The 21,594-nt window shown below is 30.5% G+C and overlaps 1 protein-coding gene and 2 pseudogenes across 1 annotated transcript; all 3 read right to left on the bottom strand.

The window, feature by feature from the left end:
* Window positions 1–1,114: 1,114 nt before the first annotated feature.
* Window positions 1,115–1,847, bottom strand: LOC129314656 (thaumatin-like protein; annotated as a pseudogene).
* Window positions 1,848–5,983: 4,136 nt separating this feature from the next.
* Window positions 5,984–6,704, bottom strand: LOC129312919 (thaumatin-like protein). The gene has a single exon (XM_054955705.1). The coding sequence runs from the start codon at window positions 6,662–6,664 to the stop codon at window positions 6,125–6,127; it is 540 nt and encodes a 179-aa protein (XP_054811680.1). The 5' UTR covers window positions 6,665–6,704; the 3' UTR covers window positions 5,984–6,124.
* Window positions 6,705–15,303: 8,599 nt separating this feature from the next.
* On the bottom strand, window positions 15,304–16,191 carry LOC129312471 (thaumatin-like protein; annotated as a pseudogene).
* Window positions 16,192–21,594: the final 5,403 nt, after the last annotated feature.

Below are 21,594 nucleotides of genomic sequence, written 5' to 3' on the forward strand. Positions count from 1 at the left end.
AGAGTTTTATTGGCCATTGTACAGTCTCTCTTCCTCTCTTCCAATTTTAAAAATTTAAATAATTAAAAAATGTTTGTGTGACTAAAAATTTAAATAGTATTTTAAATTTTATGTTCAATTAATAATATTAAAAAATGTAAATTATATTGATTAATATTATAATTATTATAAAATTCCTATTATTATCATTAATATTTTAATATTTTCAGAAATTTATATTTAAAAAAAGGATATTCTGGTCTAATATATATAACTTAACAGTCAACTTAAGGATGAATGAATGGAAATGAAATATTAAAAATATTGGGGATGTTTGTGTTTTGTAACTATTTACATTAGGGGAACTTTCTATAAATTTCAAAAATAAAAAAGAGATATCTTTAATTTAGGTAAAATAAATGGGAGATCAAAGTATTTTTGCTCTAATTAAAATTAATGTTTATAACTATTTTAATCTATATCTATAATTCATTTTATTAGAAAATGTTATCACTAGCTTATCCATCATTAATTTAATTTTTTGAGATCTAACTGTAATTTTTCCAATACAAAGTTTGCTTAGTTGCATATATTTTTTTAAACAGTTCCAAATATAGGAATATTAGTGAGAACTTTTTGTATAGATCCAGTGTGTCACATCATTCATGGCCTATCTAATAAAATATAATTATAAATATAAATTGATCATGTTATTGATAATGACATATATATATATATAGAGAGAGAATAATTAAATAGGCACTCTATTTTAAAAATAAATAAAGTCATTAAAAATATGACAAATGAAATATTATTTTATTAAACTAGTGTAAGATGGTATGTTTTTATCCAATAGAGCTTGAATAACATGGTGCGCTGTGCATCTGATCCATGAATTTTTTAATCTTAATTGCAAATCACTGGTAGTAGTGATGTAATTAAGAGACTTGAATACCTCACTTGCAGCTATCATCATATGTAATTTATAATTAACTACATGAATCAATAGTTACACAATTTTTTTTTAGTAAAATCTTTTAGGACCTAATTATATATATATATATATATATTCCAGCGAATTTTTTGAAGCCAATAAGTCATGCACCGTAAAATAATCAAAAGTGATCGATCCAAATGCACAATAACCAAAGTCGAGATTGATTTATTTAATTCCAAGCAAGAGAAGTGCGCGCACACAGTGGTATGCTGAGAACGGCGTCGTATTATTACATTTAGTTCTTATTTGGACGTAGGAATAAGGAAACAAGCTGTGCGACGATCGACAAATAACATATTCAAGGGCAAAAGACAACCCTATAGTTGGTTCCTGATCGGCAACTGTGAGTTTTAGTATTGTCAGAAGGGAAAAGGTAAGCATCGGAACACCTATCGGCGGGACACCGGAGTGAAGTACAGCCATTAGAGGTTGGACTGAACGCCATCGGAACATTGAAACCGTCGATCACAGAGATATCGTAGAAGTCCAAATTGTTGGGTTGGTTAAGAGAAAATTCTGCAAGTGTGGTTGGTTTTGCCCCAGAGAGTTTGCATTGGAGGACACCGCCACAATCACCGGTTCGGCAACTTCCACGACCCGACCCGTCGAAGTTGCAGTTAGTTCGGCCCCTTATACGACCGCTAGTAGTGCCGGCGGGCACGTCAAGGGACCATGTCTGGCCAGGATTCAACCGTGGGCAAGGCGGCCGGCCACACCATGTAGGAGCATCGGTTTGTGATGTCAAACCTGGCGGCCTGTGTGAGAACAAAGCTAAGAGTTAGGAAGCAGAAGACAGAGAGACTTTTGAGAAGCGTCATTTTTGGAGCTTAAGAGATTGTTTGGTGATTGCTTTGTGAAGAAGAGGGTCTACAACAGTGGGTATATATAGGCAGCCTGTGGTATTACGTTTCTGAAATTTAAACGATGATGCCATGACGTGTGTGCGTATAATAAAATATATAAATGAGTTGAATATATATAACAAGCCCGCTAGAAGAACTTCGTTATGCCAGACTGCCAGTCAAGTTACGGGTCAACATATAATAAAATACTCTCGCCTTCTTAATTTATAAAAACCTTTTAGATAAAAAAAATATGCTAATAAAATTTATTAAATATATTTTATAATCTTATTTTTTAAAAAATATATTTTTTTACAAATGTCATTCATTCAATACACTATATGTAAAAAAATATTAAAGAGAAAGAGTATAATGGAAAAGGAAATATTAAAAAAGAATCATCAATAAAATTTTATTTTTATGAAAGTGATATTATATTTTAGGATGCCAAATTCTTTTAAAAATATCTTATAAGTTAAGATTGAAGTAGCATATATAATGGATAAGTTTTCAAATTGACTATATGCCCATGACTTGGAAAAACATGGCTCATACCTTTGGCTGGTATTTGAATAATTCACACTTTATTAATCAAGTACTTTTTATTTAGGAATATTTAAATAAATAATTATTTTTTTAAAAAAGACGTGTATATGTTGATATGCTAGAATTTATAATGAAAATGCATGAACTTTTTTTATAAAATAGAATTTCTTTTGGTACGTTAATTTAATTGAATAATTTTTACATCCATGATGTGAGTGTCCGTGTGTATGTTTAAAGCCATCAATGAAATAATTTTTTTTTCATTTACTATTATATAATTAGATATCACAGATTAGAGATTATATAAATAAATTTATGCTTGTTATGAAATTAAGCAACTAGAAAATAAAGATATTAGGCAAAGAAGTGTAGAGACAAGAGAATGAAATTTTTTTAAAAAATTATTGTGTACTTCAATACAAATAATATACCCTTTTTATATATATGGTCATGTACATCAAATGTTATAGAAATGATGAAGACAAATAATTAACTCTCATAACAGTGAAAGTTTCATGAAAAAAGATGAAAATGATGATGTGTGAAGAAAATAGACATCTACCATGATTATAAAACAAACAAATTAAAAAAAATCATTCAAAGGGATAGAAAATATTAAATACTCCATCTAGTCCATATTATTAGGCAATTTCAACTATTTTACTAGAATCATAAAATTACAGTTATTTCATTAAATATGTCTTAAAAATTGGAAAAAAAATTTAACTTCATCTATATAAAAAATAAGAAGAGAGATACACAATATATAATGAGTTATAAAATTAAATATGTAACAGGGGTAAATTTTAGAAAGTTATAATAAATAACCATCCAAGTACCTTATATTAAAGACAAAAAAATCTTTTTGGAATGTGCTCTATAATAGTGAGTGGGGGAGTATATATAAATTAGTTTTTTCAAAGCCAAGTTTAATTCTTTTGCAATTCCCATTGTTCAATGCATAGCCACACAAAATAGTGGATTTGGATTTGGTGAATAGCTTATTAAGTGTCTCAATTATAACTATTAAATTTCATCAATATTTAAAAATTATCAAGATATATTTTTCTTTAAAAGTTTAAAATATTATATTTCTTGCGATAAAAACACTCCTTGCATTTGTTATCCCTTTTAAAAATTTAAGATTTGGTATTTTTGAGTATTACATAACAATATTTGATAGTCATTTGATTAAATTAAATAATTATTAAATGAGTGTAATTAAGTCATTCACTGGATTTAAATCCACAAATAACATGGAGATTCTAGAATATCAAATTAATAGCATATAATGATATTAAATTATCATTTTTTTTCAATGTCATGCCGCCAATCGCCGGACCAGCTGCCTAATGCACCTTTGATGTTAATTATCAGTTAATACTATTTAATATTTATAATGTGTAAAGCAAGAGAAATGGTCCCCTTAGCTTCAATCTTTTACTCAAAGCCAAAAGCCTTTTTGTTCTTCCTTCCAGTTCTTCCCCATCTCTTTGCTGCCATGGACCTAAGATACTGAGATACAGGTCATGTACCTCTGATAAATTTATAACAAATCTAGTGATTTTTTGACTGATGAAACACGGTTAGTCACAAAAAAACATCTCTTCTTAGTTTTTTTTTAAATCAATCTCATTCACGAATTCCATTTTTTTTTTCTCTAGATTTCTTCCATCAGCTGGTTTCATTTTTTTTTTTTTTTGATTTGTTTCTTGAATCAGTGAACCGATCAGGTTTTTCTAGTTCGTTGACGAGTTCACTTACTCTATGATTTCGCAGCATCAATTGAATGGACTGGTAACAGGTTCCTGGTCAAACTGACTAGTCCGGTCACAGCGTTCAAAATTGACAATATCCGCATGACTTGGAAAAAGATGGCTCACACCCTTGGCTCAGCTGGTATTCGAATAATGTACATTTTATTTACTAAATACTTTTTAACCTTAAAAAGTTAAATAAATAATTATTTTTTTTAAAAAAAAAGATATGTATGTTGATATAGTAGAATTTTTTTTATTGCACGCAATTATTTTTCTATTAGAGATAATCTTGTTTAAGACATGGTTAAGCACTAAATACTGAGTAATTTATAGAGTTAAGGTTTAATTTGCCACTGTACTCATTTTTTAAAAGCTCTAGGTACCCTATACTCTTAAGTGAGATAATTTTATCTCTAAATTATTGTTCAAAGGAGCAAAAACCCCATTCCATTAATCAACTTTTAATTTTTCTGCTTTCTACTGATGTGGCATTTGCGTGAAGTCCACACAGTGACATGTAGGATGAGACATGTCCTTTAGTGTTAATTTGCTCTTGAACTCTTTTTTTAAGAGTGTTAAGCACTTTAAAGTCCTTTTTTTAGAGCGTCAAGTATCCTAAAATCTTGTTAAAATACAATTCAATAAATATTATTAAAATATTAAGTATTTTAATGTTTAATAATTTAAATATTATTATTTAAAAATTACACCACCCAAGTATCTCAAAAACTGAACCAAAGTGTTATAAATAAAAAAAAAGATTGAATAGGCCTCATGCTTTGGTAAAGTAATTGATTTGGTTCAGTTTGGTTTTTTCTTTAAAATCAAACCAAACCAAACCAAATTTACAAACACCCTATAGGGGTGTTCATTGGAATCCTATCTCGATTGGCCAATCTCTATTCCAATTATATTAGGACAGGTCTATTATAGCCCAAAAAAATCAAGTGACACAAAATTACACTTGAGATGGGACATGAGTTGAGTGTCAAAACATCCCATTGTGGTTGTTGCAACTCAATAATTAAGTTGGTTGCTAAGATGATCTGCTACATTCAAATTAATTAATGACTTCTGCAAATTCCATCCCTTTCGTCTCCTCATTTGTGGTCAATGGTAGCAGATCAAAATTAATTAATAACCTTGAATTTCAAAATTTGCAGATTTAAAATGGGTAGAAAAGTTTGGATGCAATGGTTTATAAATCAACAAAGATGACTTAGAACTAATTAATAACTTGTTGACAACCTTTAGAGATACTATGAAATCGTTGAAGTAGCTAAGTATTTTCCTGAAAAATAGTATATATAGACCAACCAGGCCAACCAGGTCAACAAGGACAATTTATAACAAATTAAAGACCGCCAGGCTCAGTGATGGGAAGAGGAAAATCCTGTTAGGACCCTACCCTATCAATCATGTTATATAAATACAAATTTTAACAGTCATAAAGCATATTTGATAGTAACTTATAATAAGATCTATTGATAAATTTTAATTAGAATGTACTTTATGATAAGGATACGAGCCAGCAAAACCACTTTATATGCATTATATTGAATAGCAGAATTATACGACTCCTTCATAGTACAGTTGTTGTTAACGTTTATATTACTGTTACCATTGGTTTAAGGACCTATATAATGTTGCAAAAGGCTTCAACATGGAATCAACTGGTTGCGTTTAGCATAGAAGATGTTAATTATTAGTCTCTCATAACATAAAGAATCAATATTTAAATTTTTGTTAGGAGATATTTACATTTAGTGTCTATCATACTTCAAACATAATTGCCTTCAATAGAAACATAATCATGAGTAATTTTTTTTTTTTAAAAGAAAGACTTAAACATGCATGTGTGAAAATCAATAAAAGATGAGAATTTATTTATTTCTTAGTAGGACAAACGCACACATCTGGTCGTAAATGTGCCGAGAATATGTCATCATATTACATCGTTCTTTATTTATTATTACGAGCTGGTGAGACTAATAACTCATTCAAGGGCAAAACACAATCCTGTAGTTGGTTCCTGACTGACAACTTTTAGTTTTAGTATTGTCAGCAGGGAAGAGGTAAGCATCGGGACACTTATCGGCGGGACACCGGAGGGAAGTACATCCACCATTGGTTGGACTGAACTCCATCGGAATATTGAAACCGTCGATCACAGAGATATCGTAGAAGTCCAAATTATTGGGTTGGTTTAGAGAATATTCTGCAAGCGTAGTTGGTGGTGCCCCGGAAAGCTGGCATTGGAGTACACCTCCACAATCACCGGTCCCGCAATGTCCACGACCCGACCCGTCAAAGTTGCAGTTGGTTCTGCCCCATATGCGAGCATTGGCGGTGCCGGCGGGTATGTCAAGAGGCCACGTCTCGCCGGGATTCAACTGGCGGCCGCCACCTGTCGGCAACGATGCCGGCCACACCGCGTAGGAGCATTTGTTTGTGATGTCAAACCTGGTGGCCTCTGTGAAAGTGAAGCTAAGAGCGAGAAGGAAGGAGAACACAGCGAGGCTTTTGATGATGACAGTCATTTTTGGAGCGAAGAGAGATTATGTTTTGATCGGTTTCGTGAAGATGAGGATAGCATTAATGGGTATATATAGAGTTCAGTGAGCTGTGGTGTTTTTGAAATTTAAACGATGATGGCATGAAAAGTAATATTAATGTTAGTGGCAAAGTTTGCTTTGAAAATTCTTGGTGACGTCTAAGTTACGGGTCTTCATGAAACTTACATGTATTAGCTACTTTGGTCAAACGTCCTTATATGGATACGTCACTTTTATTTGTATATTTCAATTAAAAAACAATGTATATTAGATTTAGTTATTTGTTCTTATTAACTTTTCATTAATTAAAAGAAAAGAACTAAAATATATATTGAGTATATATTGAGTCATTTAACTTTATATAAAATTTTATTTTATTTTTTTAATTTTATAAAGTGTCTTTTCACTCATGTAGCTCTAACAACATAAGTTTTTATCAATTAATAATTTGAACATTAAACTTTTAAACATTAAAAAAATATTTTTGAATGTTGGCATATTGAGTTTAATTTTTTAAAATAATAATAATTGATGTAAAAAATAATAATTTAAAACTAACAGTGTAGGGTTAGAGAATTGAAAAGATATTTTATAAAATTTAAAAATAATAGTTATGTCCTAGAATATAAATTAATTATTGTTAGGTCCTGTCATTTTTTTTAAAGGTTAAAAACATCCATTCAGATAATTGTTAATTCAAGCGTTTTAATTGCAAATAGATATTTAAGTATTAAATGTAAATTTTAAACTGTAATATGAATTTCTATTTATAACTATTTGAGTTAATATTTGTAATTTATTTTTTAAATGTTTTTATCTAGGAATTAAGTGCCATTAATTCAACATTTTTGGGACTTAATTACCATTTTTCTTATAAAATTAAGAAACTAAATTGAAACCTTATATAAAATTTGATGTTCAAACATGTACTTTAGTCAAAGAAAAAATACTATATATTTATAGCATATATATATATATGTATACATCTTAGTCCTTTCTAAAAATTAAATTGTATTGAATTAATCATCATAGAAATTGTCTATTTATATGAGTATTTATTTAATATTTTTTTTATTCAGTTTGAACACAGTATTAATTAATAATATATTGGTTTATTGTTTTTCATAAAATTTTATTATTATCCAACCAAATTTTTTGTTTACAACATCAATATGTAACGACAAAATGAAAACATATTTATAATATAAGCATTTTTATATACCATATATAACTTTTTCTTGAAATTAATAGATTAGATATATCGTATCTTATCTTATATTTTTAATCTTCTTGAAATACTTATGTAATTATACTTATAAATAATTGCCATCTAATAATATATTTTAACTAATAAAATTATTTCTTAAAAATTAAATATAAATTTATTTTCTTAAACCCCCGACCGTCCTAAGGATGGTTCCTGTACCCATGCATGTCCAAAATGACTATATTGCATGCACTTGACTTAAAAAGGGATGACAGACAATCTTGACTAGAATTTGAGTAGTCCACACTTTTTTCTTGTTGAAAATAATAACTAAACACTTTTTCTTGTAATATATTATATCTTGTTTGTAGGATATTTGGACTAACTTTATCCATATAAGTTATTTTTTTAATTATATTAGGAGGGTTCTAATTCTAATTCTGATAAATTAAAATTTTTTATTTATTTTCTTTATCCATCATGACTTGGCATGGGAAATAATTTATGTATTTGAATCTGATTAGTAATTAGTAATACAAATATACTCATTCAATAAATGTCTAATATGTCACGATGACAATCATCAATTTAATTGAATGGCTGTCACTTATTTTTGTCATATCTTCAAAAAACATAAAATCTTACCTCTCAAATTGCAAATTAGATTAGTGACTGCTTTTAAATTTTTGAGGGTATCCTGCATGTGAGGAGAGTTTTGATAATAAGAATTATTTTATAATTTTTTTTAAAAATATATCTTAATAATTTTTAAGTGTCAATAAAATTTAATAACTATAATTATAATATTCGTTGAATAAATATGGATCTAAATCCACAAATTCTTGCCACCTTGATATATGGCGTAATCATCTCCTCCAAGATCATGTATGAGCTCAAAACAAAGACGTTAGCTACCATTGACCAATCCCCCCGGCGGCTCTTTCTTTTTGTCCTTTTTCATGAAATCAAGAAATAAAATTAAATATTAATATTGAGCATTTCTGTGGATATCTAGAGAATTGGAGACCCGGCTCAACCCTGTAGTGTACTAGAAAAAGATCTTGATCTTCTAGATTAAACCTGATTTAATATTTTTTTTATTTTTCATATATTAAAATAAAAAAATTATAAAATTGTTAAATAAAATTGATCATCAATTTGGATAATCTATTATTTAATATGAATGGTCCAAATTTAATATTAAAAATTTATAAAAAAATATAAAAAATTTGAATTTAACATTAAATTTGCACTGTTTATATCTGAATAGTCAATTTACACAAATTATAAAAATTTTAATATATGACTGAAATTAAATGTTGAAGCCTGTGCATAAAAAATCTTGATTTGGACTAATATTCAACAGTTAGAGGAGGATGCATGTGAATACAGCACCTGAAAAATAAAATATTTAACTTTGGGTTTTATAAGTGTTGAAATTTAATCTCTGTTTTTTTTTTTTACCAAAAGAATCTCTAAATTTGAATAAATGAAAGGGACAATTTCATCTAAAGACCATATCCGTTACATGTTTATGAATTAGGCCCAACACAATCTGAAATCCTACCGTAAGATTTTGGGTCCGACTTGGATGAAATTCTAATACAAAATGACCATATCTTTCGTCCAAGACATTGTAGCTAACATGTAAACCACTTCTTGAAAAAGACTTATTACTTAACTTAATTCATTCCTTTACATTACTTGCCAACGTCCTAATTTTACTTCTCAAGTCCATTTAATGAGTTAAATCCGTTACTTGTAAGTTATTATTATAATTTATAAATTCATTTATATTATTTAATTAAGAAAACATAATTTTTAATCCTTGCACTTTGCTCGTACTTTATTATAGATCCTTACACTTTTTTTTTTATATTTTAGTTTCCTATACTTTCATTTTTCGGTGTTCTAAATCCCTAAATAAATAAAGTGTAAGGATATTGGAGAGACTTAAAATACTGAAAAATGAAAGTGTAGGGACCTAAAATATTGAAAAAAAGTATATAAACCTATAACAAAACACAAGTAAAGTGCAAGGACCAAAAGTTATTTTTTTTCTATTTAATTTGTTAAAAGCTAAGTGAATCCTTGCAAAGAGTCGTTGCTTGCATAAAAGTAGGAAACATTTGGTGATAATCGAGGGAGGATACCTTTGAATTTATATTTGAATCTAATCTTATGTATGTAGAATTTAGAAATATAATATACGTTGCTCCCATCAATAGTGTTATCATGTGCTCTCTCCAATCCTTATTATAATTGGCCAAAAAAATCCTTACTATTAGATGCTTTTTAGAAGAACTTTTTAATTCTTAACATAGGGAATTTATTGGAGAGAAGGGGGGAACAAGCACACTTGGAGAACGCAGTATAATGAGGAGTTGTATGCTGCGTTTGAGAAGGATGAATTACTCCCGAAAAGAAATCTATTGATTCTCTCCCAATTGGTTAGACCATAGGTGCAATGATTTACTTCACGGGTGAGGTCTGTGGTTCAAGTCCAGGATGGCCCAATTGCGCCAAGGAAAAGAATAGAAGAAGCATCTGACTCCTTCATGCATGCTTCGCTTGGCTTGGGGGGATATAGCTCAGTTGGTAGAGCTCTGCCCTTGCAATTAGGTCATTGCAATTACGGGTTGGATGTCTAATTGTCCAGGCAATAATGATAGTATCTTGTACCTGAATCGGTGGCTCACTTTTTCTAAGTAATAGGGAAGAGGACCAAAACATGCCACTAAAAGACTCTACTGAGACAAATATGGGCTGTAAAGAACGTAGAGGAGGTAGGATGGGCAGTTGGTTAGATCTAGTATGGATCATACATGGACAGTAGTTAGAGTCGATCGCTCCCCTAGGGTTTCCTCATCTGGGATCCCTAAGGAAGAGGATCAAGTTGGCCCTTGCGAACAGCTTGATGCACTATCTCCCTTCAACCCTTTGAGTGAAATGCGGCAAAAGGAAAAAAAATCCATGGACTGACCCCATCATCTCCACCCCGTAGGAATTATGAGATCACTCCAAGGACGCCTTCGGCATCCAAGGGTTGCGAACCAACCATAAAACCCTGTTCAATAAGTGAAACGTATTAGCTGTCCACTCTCAGCTTAGATAGTAAGGGTTAGAGAAGGGCAATCACTCATTCTTAAAACCAGCATTCTTAAGAACAAAGAGTTGGCGAAAAGGAGGGGAAAGCTCTCCGTTCCCAATTCTCCTGTAGATGGATCCTCCGGAACCATGAGAATCCTTAGTTAGAATAGGATTCTAACTTAGCACTTTTTGAGATTTTGAGAAGAGTTTTTCTTTAGAGAGCACAGTACGATGAAAGTTGTAAGTTATGTTCGGGGGGAGTTATTGTCTATCATTGGCCTCAATGGTAGAATCAATCAGGGGCTTGAGAGGCTATGGTTTACCCTGTGGCGGATGTCAGTGATTCGAGTTCGCTTATCTCTAACTCGTGAACTTAACCAATACAAAGCTATATGATAGCACCCAATTTTTTTGATTCGGCAGTTCAATCTATGTTATGATTTATCATTCATGGATGTTGATAAGATCCTTTCATTTAGTAGCACCTTGGGATGGCATAGCCTTTAAGTTAAGGGTAAGGTTTAAACAAGAAAAGGCTTATATTGGATACTTAGGCACCCAGAAACGAGGAAGGGCATAGCAAGCGATGAAATGCTTCGAGGAGTTGAAAATAAGCATAGATCCAAATATTCCCGAATAGGTCAACCTTTCAAATTGCTGCTGAATCCATGGGCAGGCAAAAGATAACCTGACAAACTAAAACATCTTAGTAGCCAAAGGAAAAGAAAAGCAAAAGCGATTCCAGTAGTAATGGCGAGCGAAATGGGAGCAGCCTAAACCATGAAAATGGGGTTGTGGGAGAGCAATACAAGCGTCGTGCTGCTAGGCAAAGCGGTGGAGTCCTACACACTAGATGGCTAGAGTCCAGTAGCCGAAAGCATCACTAGCTTATGCTCTGACCCAAGTAGCATGGGGCACGTGGAATCCTATGTGAATTAGCAAGGACCACCTTACAAGGCTAAATACTCCTGGGTGACCGATAGTAAAGTAGTACCATGAGGGAAGGGTGAAAAGAACCCCTATTAGGGAGTGAAATAGAACATGAAATCGTAAGCTCCCAAGCAATGGGAGGAGCTCGGGGCTTTGACCGCATGCTTGTTGAAGAATGAGCAGGCAACTCATAGGCAGTGGCTTGGTTATTTTACAAAGACTTTCATGGTAAGAGAGAAGGGGGAACAAGCACACTTGGAGAGCACAATACAACGGAGAGTTGTATGCTGTGTTCGAGAAGGATGAATCACTACCGAAAAGAAATCTATTAATTCTCTCCCAAATGGTTGGATCGTAGGTGCGATGATTTACTTCACGAGCGAGGTCTCTGGTTCAAGTCTAAGATGGCCCAACTGCGTGAAAGAAAAGAATAGAAGAATCATCTGACTTCTTCATGCATGCTCCACTTAGTTATTTCATATATACTTGCCATGGTAAGGAAGAAAGGGGGAACAAGCACACTTGGAGAGTGCAGTATAATGGAGAGTTGTATGCTGCATTCGGGAAGGATGAATCACTCTTGAAAAGGAATCTATTGATTCTCTCCCAATTGGTTGGACCGTAGGTGTGATGATTTACTTCACGGGCAAGGTCTCTGGTTTAAGTCTAGGATGGCCCAAATTTTTATAAATCAAGAGCATACCTTACCTCACAAACTCTTCCTTTTTCCCTTCCTTTATGTTGCCCCTTCTTTTCCCCTTTCAATCGTGTTCCTCATAAATTGCTTTGTGGACCCCTTGCTGTAATAACCCAAAATATATATATGTAGTAATAAAAATAAAAGTAATTTAAAATTTATGTGAAGATTTGTTAATTGTATATTTGCATATTTACGGGTTATTATGGCTTAGTGGTGAGCATTATTAACCTTAAATCCAAGGTTCCAGGTTCGATGCCTTTAGATGTGGGACACTCTTCTACTTTTTCCTTTTTTTTTTTTTTCACTTTCCAGTCATTATGAAAAATTACCCATTTATCCTTAACTTGGTCAGATTTTTCTCTCCCTACTTCCTCATATTTTCGCGTCTTGGGGCATCAGTTCAGACAGCAAGTGAGCTGTCCAGAAACTTCACCCACCGTGCTCCAGCCTCTGATCTACCCGCCGTTCGTACTTGCCACCGTCGAAGAAGTGGAGCTGTGCCGTTCCTTTTCCGTCAAACTTACAACTTCTTTTTTTTCTGCTTGAAAAAACCACCGAGATCTCCCCTCCTCTGTCCGTCTGAGTTTGCAAGAGTACAAGCTTTCCTCTCCCTTCACCTTTGTCATTGGCTGTCCGTCGTTGGTGACGGTGGAAGCGTCGGAATCTTCCTCCTCCGACAGTGCGGCAACGTGTACGTATCAGATTCCCTCTTCCCTGTACAGCTCGGGACCTTCTTTTCCTTCCTCTTCGATTCTTGCCGTGATAGCTAGGGGTCGCATCAGGTCTCCCTGGCCTTAACACCGTTGCTGTATGGAGGTGAGGTGCTTCAAAACCTCCTCCTCTCTTCTGGCGATCCGACGTGTACGTGAGTGTGTATGTTTGTGTGACTAAACAATTTGATTTCCTTCTCTTGTTCAGTTGTCAGATTTGAATATGTTAAGAGAAGGATTTTAATAACCTGGAATTTGAAGCTTAAATGAACATTTCCATTGAGAAATTTTGATATGGTTGTTTTGATTATGACTAAGAGAGATAAATGTGAATTTTGGGGGTTTTTTTTTTAAATTTCCCTTTGAGGTTAAAACTGATTCTTAGCTGAAAATATGGAATCTGGGATGTTGTTTGGCCTAACTATTTATATTGAAAATTTTTGGGAATTAGCATTGAATGGAAAGAAGCTAGGTAATAGTTTGAGGTCTAATCCCCACAAAATGTTTGACAAAATGTCTATTAGGAGGAGTTTTATTTGATTATATATTTTTATGAAAATTCCAACAATTCTTATGAGAATGCATTTATGGGTGCTATTTATTTATGAAGTTAACTTAGGTTTGGTGGAGAATTTTGCTTATAAAGCTATTGTAACGTTAGTTGAATTCTGGGAATTTTTCTGTTGGTGATTTATAAACTTTGGTGTTTTATGACTCTTTTTGGGGTGCATATAAAGTGTTCGATTAAATGGAGTATAGAAGTATTTTGGCTTAATAGAGTAATAAAGTTTGGGGATTATTGCTGATTGTACCTTAATTAGGTAATTAACTATGACAATAGAGAAACCTTTACATAAAACTTGGTGCTAAAATCTCAAATTTACTATCGTTATATTTGTAATGAATTATGTTGGAGGAGAGTTTTATTGGCCATTGTACAGTCTCTCTTTCTCTCTTCCAATTTTAAAAATTTAAATAATTTAAAAACGTTTGTGTGACTAAAAATTTAAAATATTATTTAAATAATATTTTAAATTTTATGTTCAATTAATAATATTAAAAAATGTAAATAATATTGATTAATTTATTATATTAATTCCTATTATTTCACTAGTTTTTTTAGCTACGTTTTTAAATATTATTTTTTTCCAATTTATGTATTAAAATTTTATAAAATTTTGGTAAAAAATATGTTTATATAACTAAAAAATTAAAATATAAATAAAAAACTAAAATATATGTATATGCATTAATTTTTTTGATAATTTGAATAATTTTTAGAAAACACTTATATTTAAAAAAAGGATATTCTGGTCTAATATATATAACTTAACAGTCAACTTAAGGATGAATGAATGGAAATGAAATATTAAAAATATTGGGGATGTTTGTGTTTTGTAACTATTTATATTAGGGGAACTTTCTATGAATTTCAAAAATAAAAAAGAGATATCTGTAATTGAGGTAAAATAAATGGGAGGTCAAAGTATTTTGCTCTAATTAAAATTAATGTTTATAACTATTTTAATCTATATCTGCAATTCATTTTATTAGAAAATGTTATCACAAACTTATCCATCATTAATTTAATTTTTTGAGACCTGACTGTAATTTTTCCAATACAAAGTTTGCTTAGTTGCATATATTTATTTAAACAGTTCCAAATATAGGAATATTAGTGAAAATTTTTGGTATAAATTCAATGTATCATATCATCCATGATCTATCTAATAAAATATGGTGATAAATATAATTTGATCATGTTATTGATAATGACATATAGAGAGAGCAAAAATAATTAAATAGGCACTCTATTTTAAAAATAAATAAAATCATTAAAAATAATGACAAATGAAATATTATTTTATTAATCTAGTGTAACATGGCATGTTTTTATCCAATAGAGCTTGAATAACATGGTGCGCCATGCAGCAAGAATTTTTTAATCTTAGCTGCAAATCACTAGTAGTGATGTAATTAAGAGACTTGAATACCTGACTTGCAACTATCGTCATACGTAATCTATAATTAACTAAATGAATCAATAGTTACACAACTTTATTTTTAGTAAAATCTTTTAGGACCTAATTATATATATATATATATATATGTTCAAGTGAGTTTTTTGGAGCCAATAAGTCATGCACCGTAAAAAGTGATCGATCCAAATGCACAATAACCAAAGTCGAGATTGATTTATTTAATTCCCCGCAGGAGAAGTGCACGCGCACACTGGATATGCTGAGAACGGCGTCGTGTTATTACATTTAGTTCTTATTTGGACGTAGGAATAAGGAAACAAGCTGTGCGACGATCGACAAATAACATATTCAAGGGCAAAAGACAACCCTATAGTTGGTTCCCGCTCGGCAACTGTGAGTTTTTGTGTTGTCAGCAGGGAAAGGGTAAGCATCGGGACACCTATCGGCGGGACACCGGAGTGAAGTACAGCCATTAGAGGTTGGACTGAACGCCATCGGAACATTGAAACCGTCGATCACAGAGATATCGTAGAAGTCCTAATTGTTGGGTTGGTTAAGAGAAAATTCTGCAAGGGTTGTTGGTTTTGCCCCAGGGAGTTTGCATTGGAGGACACCGCCACAATCACCGGTTCGGCAACTTCCACGACCAGACCCGTCGAAAGCGTAGGAGCATCGGTTTGTGATGTCAAACCTGGCGGCCTGTGTGAGAGCAAAGCTAAGAGTTAGGAAGCAGAAGACAGAGAGACTTTTGAGAGGCGTCATTTTTGGAGCTTAAGAGATTGTTTGGTGATTGCTTTGTGAAGAAGAGGGTCTACAACAATGGGTATATACAGGGTTCAGCAAGCTGTGGTATTACGTTCTGAAATTTAAACGATGATGCCATCATGTGTGTACGTATAATAAATTATATACGCGAGATGAATATATATAATAAGCCTGCTAGAAGAACTTCATTATGCCAGACTGCCAGTCAAGTTACGGGTCAACATATAATAAAATACCCTCAGCTTCTTAATTTATAAAAAAAAATGTAGGTAAAAAAATATGCTAATAAAATTTATTAAATATATTTTATAATTTTATTTTTTTAAAAATGTCATTCATTCAATACACTATATGTAAGAAAATATTAAAGAGAAAGAGTATAATGGAAAAGGTAATATTAAAAAAGAATCATCAATAAAATTTTATTTTTATGAAAGTGATATTATATTTTAGGATGCCAAAATTCTTTTAAAAATATCTTATAAGTTAAGATTGAAGTAGCATATATAATGGATAAGTTTTCAAATTGACTATATGCCCTGACTTGGAAAAAGATGGCTCATACCCTTGGCTCGTATTTGAATAATTCACACTTTATTAATCAAATACTTTTTAATTAGGAAAATTTAAATAAATAATTATTTTTTTAAAAAAAAGACGTGTATATGTTGATATGCTAGAATTTATAATAAAAAAAGCATGAACTTTTTTTATAAAATAGAAATTTTTTTGGTTCGTTAATTTAATTGAATAGTTTTTACATCCATGATGTGTATGTCCGAGTGTATGTTTAAAGCCATCAATGAAATAATTAGATATTAGAGATTAGAGATTATATAAATAAATTTATGCTTGTTATGAAATTAAGCAACTAGAAGACAAAGATATTGGGCAAGAAGTGTAGAGACAAGATAATGAAATTTTTTTAAAAATTATTGTGTACTTCAATACAGATAATATAACCTTTTTATATATATGGTCATATATATCAAATGTTATAGAAATGATGAAGACAATTAATTAACTCTCATAGTGATAAAAGTTTCATAGGAAAAGGTGAAAATGAAGATGTGAAGAAAATGAACATTCACTATCCTTTTAATATTCATAACAATGCTTTCTTTTCTTTCTTTCTTTATTTTATTTTTTTTTTTGTCATTTTTAACGTGAAGACGTAGCACGCAGTTATTATTATCAGTAACAGTATTACGTACTAAAGCATTGTTGGGAGCACTTTAGGACTTTTGTATATATTTTACTTATTTTATATTGTGTTTTGGCCAAAGTATATATTTATTCCTTTAACTATATATAATTTTTTTTAATTTTGTAAAATATTTTTCAGTCTCTTAATCTTAACACCACCATCAGTTTCATCATAAAAAGTTTATATATTGAGCTTTTAAAAAATATTAATTAATTCATGTTTATAAAACTAACATTTAAATTAAAAAAATCATTCAAAGGGATAGAAAATATTAAATACTCCATCTAGTCCATATTATTAGGCAATTTCAACTATTTTACTGGAATCATAAAATTACAGTTAGTTCATTAAATATGTCTTAAAAATTGGAAAAAAAAATATAACTTCATCTATATAAAAATTAAAAAGAGAGATACACAGTATATGATGAGTTATAAAATTAAATATGCAACAGGGGTAAAATTTAGAAATTTATAATAAATAACCATCCAAGTACCTTATATTAAAGGCAAAAAAATTTTTTTAGAATGTGCTCTATAATATAATAGTGAGTTGGGGGAGTATATATAAATTAGTTTTTTCAAAGCCAAGTTTAATTCTTTTGCAATTCCCATTGTTCAAAGAATAGCCACACAAAATCGTGGATTTGGATTTGGTGAATTGCTTATTAAGTGTCTCAATTACAACTATTAAATTTCATCAATACTTAAAAATTATCAAGATACATCTTTCTTTAAAATTTTGAAATATTCTATTTCTTGTGATAAAAACACTCCTCACATATGTTATCCTTTTCAAAAATTTAAGATTTAGTATTTTGAGTATTATATGACAAAATATTTGATAGTCATTTGATTAAATCAAATAATTATTAAATGAGTGTAATTAAGTCATTCACCGGATTCAAATCCACAAATAACATGGAGATTCTAGAATATCAAATTAATAGCATGTAATGATATTAAATTATCATTTTTTTCAATGTCATCCCGCCAATAGCCAGACCTGCTGCCTAATACACCTTTGATGTTAATTATCAATTAATACTATTTAATATTTATAATATGTAAAGCAAGAGAAATGGTCCCCTTAGCTTCAATCTTATACTCAAAGCCAAAAGCCTTTTTGTTCTTCCTTCCAGTTCTTCCCCATCTCTTTGCTGCCATGGACCTAAGATACTGAGATACAGGTCATGTACATCTGATAAATTTGTAACAAATCTAGTGATTTTGTGACTGATGAAACACGGTTTGTCACAAAATAACATCTCTTAGTTTTTTTTTTTCCTTAAATCAATCTGATTCACGAATTTCATTTTTTTTCTCTATATTTCTTCCATCAGCTGGTTTCATTTTTATTATTATTTTTTTTTTGGAGTTGTTTCTTGAGTCAGTGAACCGATCAGGTTTTTCTAGTTCGTTGACGAGTTCACTTACCCTATGATTTCGCAGCATCAATTGAATGGACTAGTAACAGGTTCCTGGTCAAAGTGACTAGTCCGGTCACTGCGTTCAAAATTGACTATATCCGCATGACTTGGAAAAAGATGCCTCACACCCTTGGCTCAGCTGGTATTTGAATAATGTACATTTTATTTACTGAATACTTTTTAATCTCAAAAAGTTAAATAAATAATTATTTTTTTAAAGAAGATATGTATGTTGATATGGTAGAATTTTTTTTATTGCGCGCAATTACTTTTTTATTAGAGATAATTTTATTTGAGATATGATTAAGTACTAAATACTGAGTAATTTATAGGGTTAAGGTTAAATTTTATCCTTATACTTATTTTTTAGGAGCATTAGGCACCATTTACTTTTAAATGGGATAATTTTATCCTTGAATTATTTTTTGGAAGAGTAAAAATCCTCCTTCATTAATCAACCGTTAATTTTTTTTGTTTTTTGTTGGCGTGGCATTTGCGTAAGGCCCACTCACAGTGACATGTCGAATAGCAATAAAATTAATAAAAACTAGATTTTACAATAAAGTTCAACCTAAGTCTTTCTAAAAGTCAATAGAATAACTATTTGAATTATGATTATAAAAAGGTAAGTAATGGGAGGAATTTTTTTTATGATGGAATTAATTTTAAAAAAACTAAAATTAAATTAAATAAATAAAAATAAATTCAACTGAAAAAATTATAAAACATAAGCAGTGCAATTAATCACCTTCCAATCACCTAAATTTAATCTTTCTTGTCCATAAAATAAATTAATTTTATTTAATTTTATTATTCTAGTTTCATTATATTTTTTAAATTATCATTCAAGAATTAAATAATAAATTAAATTATAGATTAATTGAAATCTTTTTAACCCACAAACTAACAATTGTTCTAAGTTAGTTACATTAAAAATAAAGTATGGATAATTACCCAAGCCAGGTCAAATTACTTTTATGATACTATATCAATCGATTATAGCAAGCAAAACTTCAGATAAAATTTATGACTCAAAAATTATGCAAAAAAATTACTTAATAACAATTAAAGCATAAAATTCAAGGGTACAGAAAAGAAGAGTAAATTCAAATAAAGTTAAAATAAAATTTTTCCTCATATCAAAAACTCTAATTAAAATTTAAAATCATAGTTTGTAATTGGTCACATCAAAAAATATTAGCCAACCCTCTATAAAACTAAAATTCAAACAGCATCCAGGAGAAACCATCGCTCACGAAGAACTGCAAAGAGCTATTTGTTCTGCGCCGCCAACTCCGTTTCTATTTTTTCTCTCGTCCCCGTCGTGCGTCTGTTCCTCGCCTTTTATATATATACGTTTGCGTCACCCAAAACAAATAAAACTTAATAATTTACTAAAATGACAAAATTACCCTAAATAACCCTAATTAAAAATTATACTAAAATACCAAAGATAAATATAAATAAAGTTTTAAAGATTTAATTCTTAATTTAATCTTCAAGCATGCCCATATTCTTTTTATCCAAAATAATCTTTATCAATATCTTTTAAATTGAATTTAGAACATCTGCACAAATAAAATAAAATTAAATAGCAATTGTTCAAAAATATCAAATATATTATTTATATTTTAAAATCATAAATTTAGATAGTTAAAATCTCAAAATTGAAGATTGGCTAATAAAATTAAATAATATTTAATTAAACTCAATTGGCCTAAATTAAATATCATAAGGTGTAAATTAAAAGAATAAAAATATATAAAATTTTCATTTATCAACATGTAAGACATGGCATGTCTTTTGATATTAATTTACCCCTGAACTTTTTTTTTAGGAGTGTTAAACATTTTGAAATCTTTTTCTTAGAGCATCAGGCACCTTGAAATCTTGTTAAAATAAAATTGAATAAATATTGCTAAAATATTAAGTTTTTTAATACTTAATAATTTAAATATTATTATTTAAAACATTACATCACCCAAGTAGCTCAAAAACTGAACCAAATTGATTTAAAAAAAAAAAGATTGAATTGGCCTCAAGCTTAGTAAAGTAATTGATTTGGTTCAATTTGGTGTTTTCTTCAAAATTGAACTAAACTGAATCTATAAACACCTTTAGATATAGCGGTGTTCATTGGAATCCTATCTCGATTGGCCCATCTCTATTCCAATCATGTTAGGATAGGTTTATTCTAGCTCAAAAAAAATCAAGCGACACAAAATAACACTCGAGATGGGACATGAATTCAGTGTCAGAACATCCCATCGTGGTTGTCGTAACTCAATAATTAAGTTGGTTGCTAAGATGATATGCTACATTCAAATCAATTAATGACCTCTGCAAATTCCATCCCTTTCATCTCCTCATTTGTGTTCAATCATGGGTTCAACCTTAAATTTCAAAATTTGCATATTCAAGATGGGTAGAAAAGTTTGGATGCAATGGTTTAAAAATCAATAAGGATGACTCAGAACTAATTAATAACTTGTTGACAACCTTTAGAGATAGTATGAAATCATTGAAGTACGTAGCTAAGTACTTTCCTGAAAAGTAGTATAGGTCCCCACATAAGAAAGGGTGGCGGCCAACCAGGTCAACAAGGACAATTTATAACAAATTAAAGACCGCCTGGCTCAGTGATAGGAAGAGGAAAATCCTGTTAGGACCCTACCCTATGAATCATGTTATATAAATACAAACTTTAACAGTCATAAAGCATATTTGATAGTAACTTATGATAAGATCTATTCATAAATTTTAATTAGAATGTACTTTATAATAAGGATACGAGCGAGCAAAACCCCTTTATATGCATTATATCGAATAGCAGAATTTTACGACTCCTTCATAGTACAGTTGTTGTTAACGTTTATATTACTGTTAGCATTGGTT

The sequence above is a fragment of the Prosopis cineraria genome, unplaced genomic scaffold (genome assembly GCF_029017545.1).
Source record: "Prosopis cineraria cultivar Desert tree isolate PC_DT_omini unplaced genomic scaffold, ASM2901754v1 PC6, whole genome shotgun sequence".
In the NCBI taxonomy this organism is placed as follows: Eukaryota; Viridiplantae; Streptophyta; class Magnoliopsida; order Fabales; family Fabaceae; genus Prosopis; species Prosopis cineraria.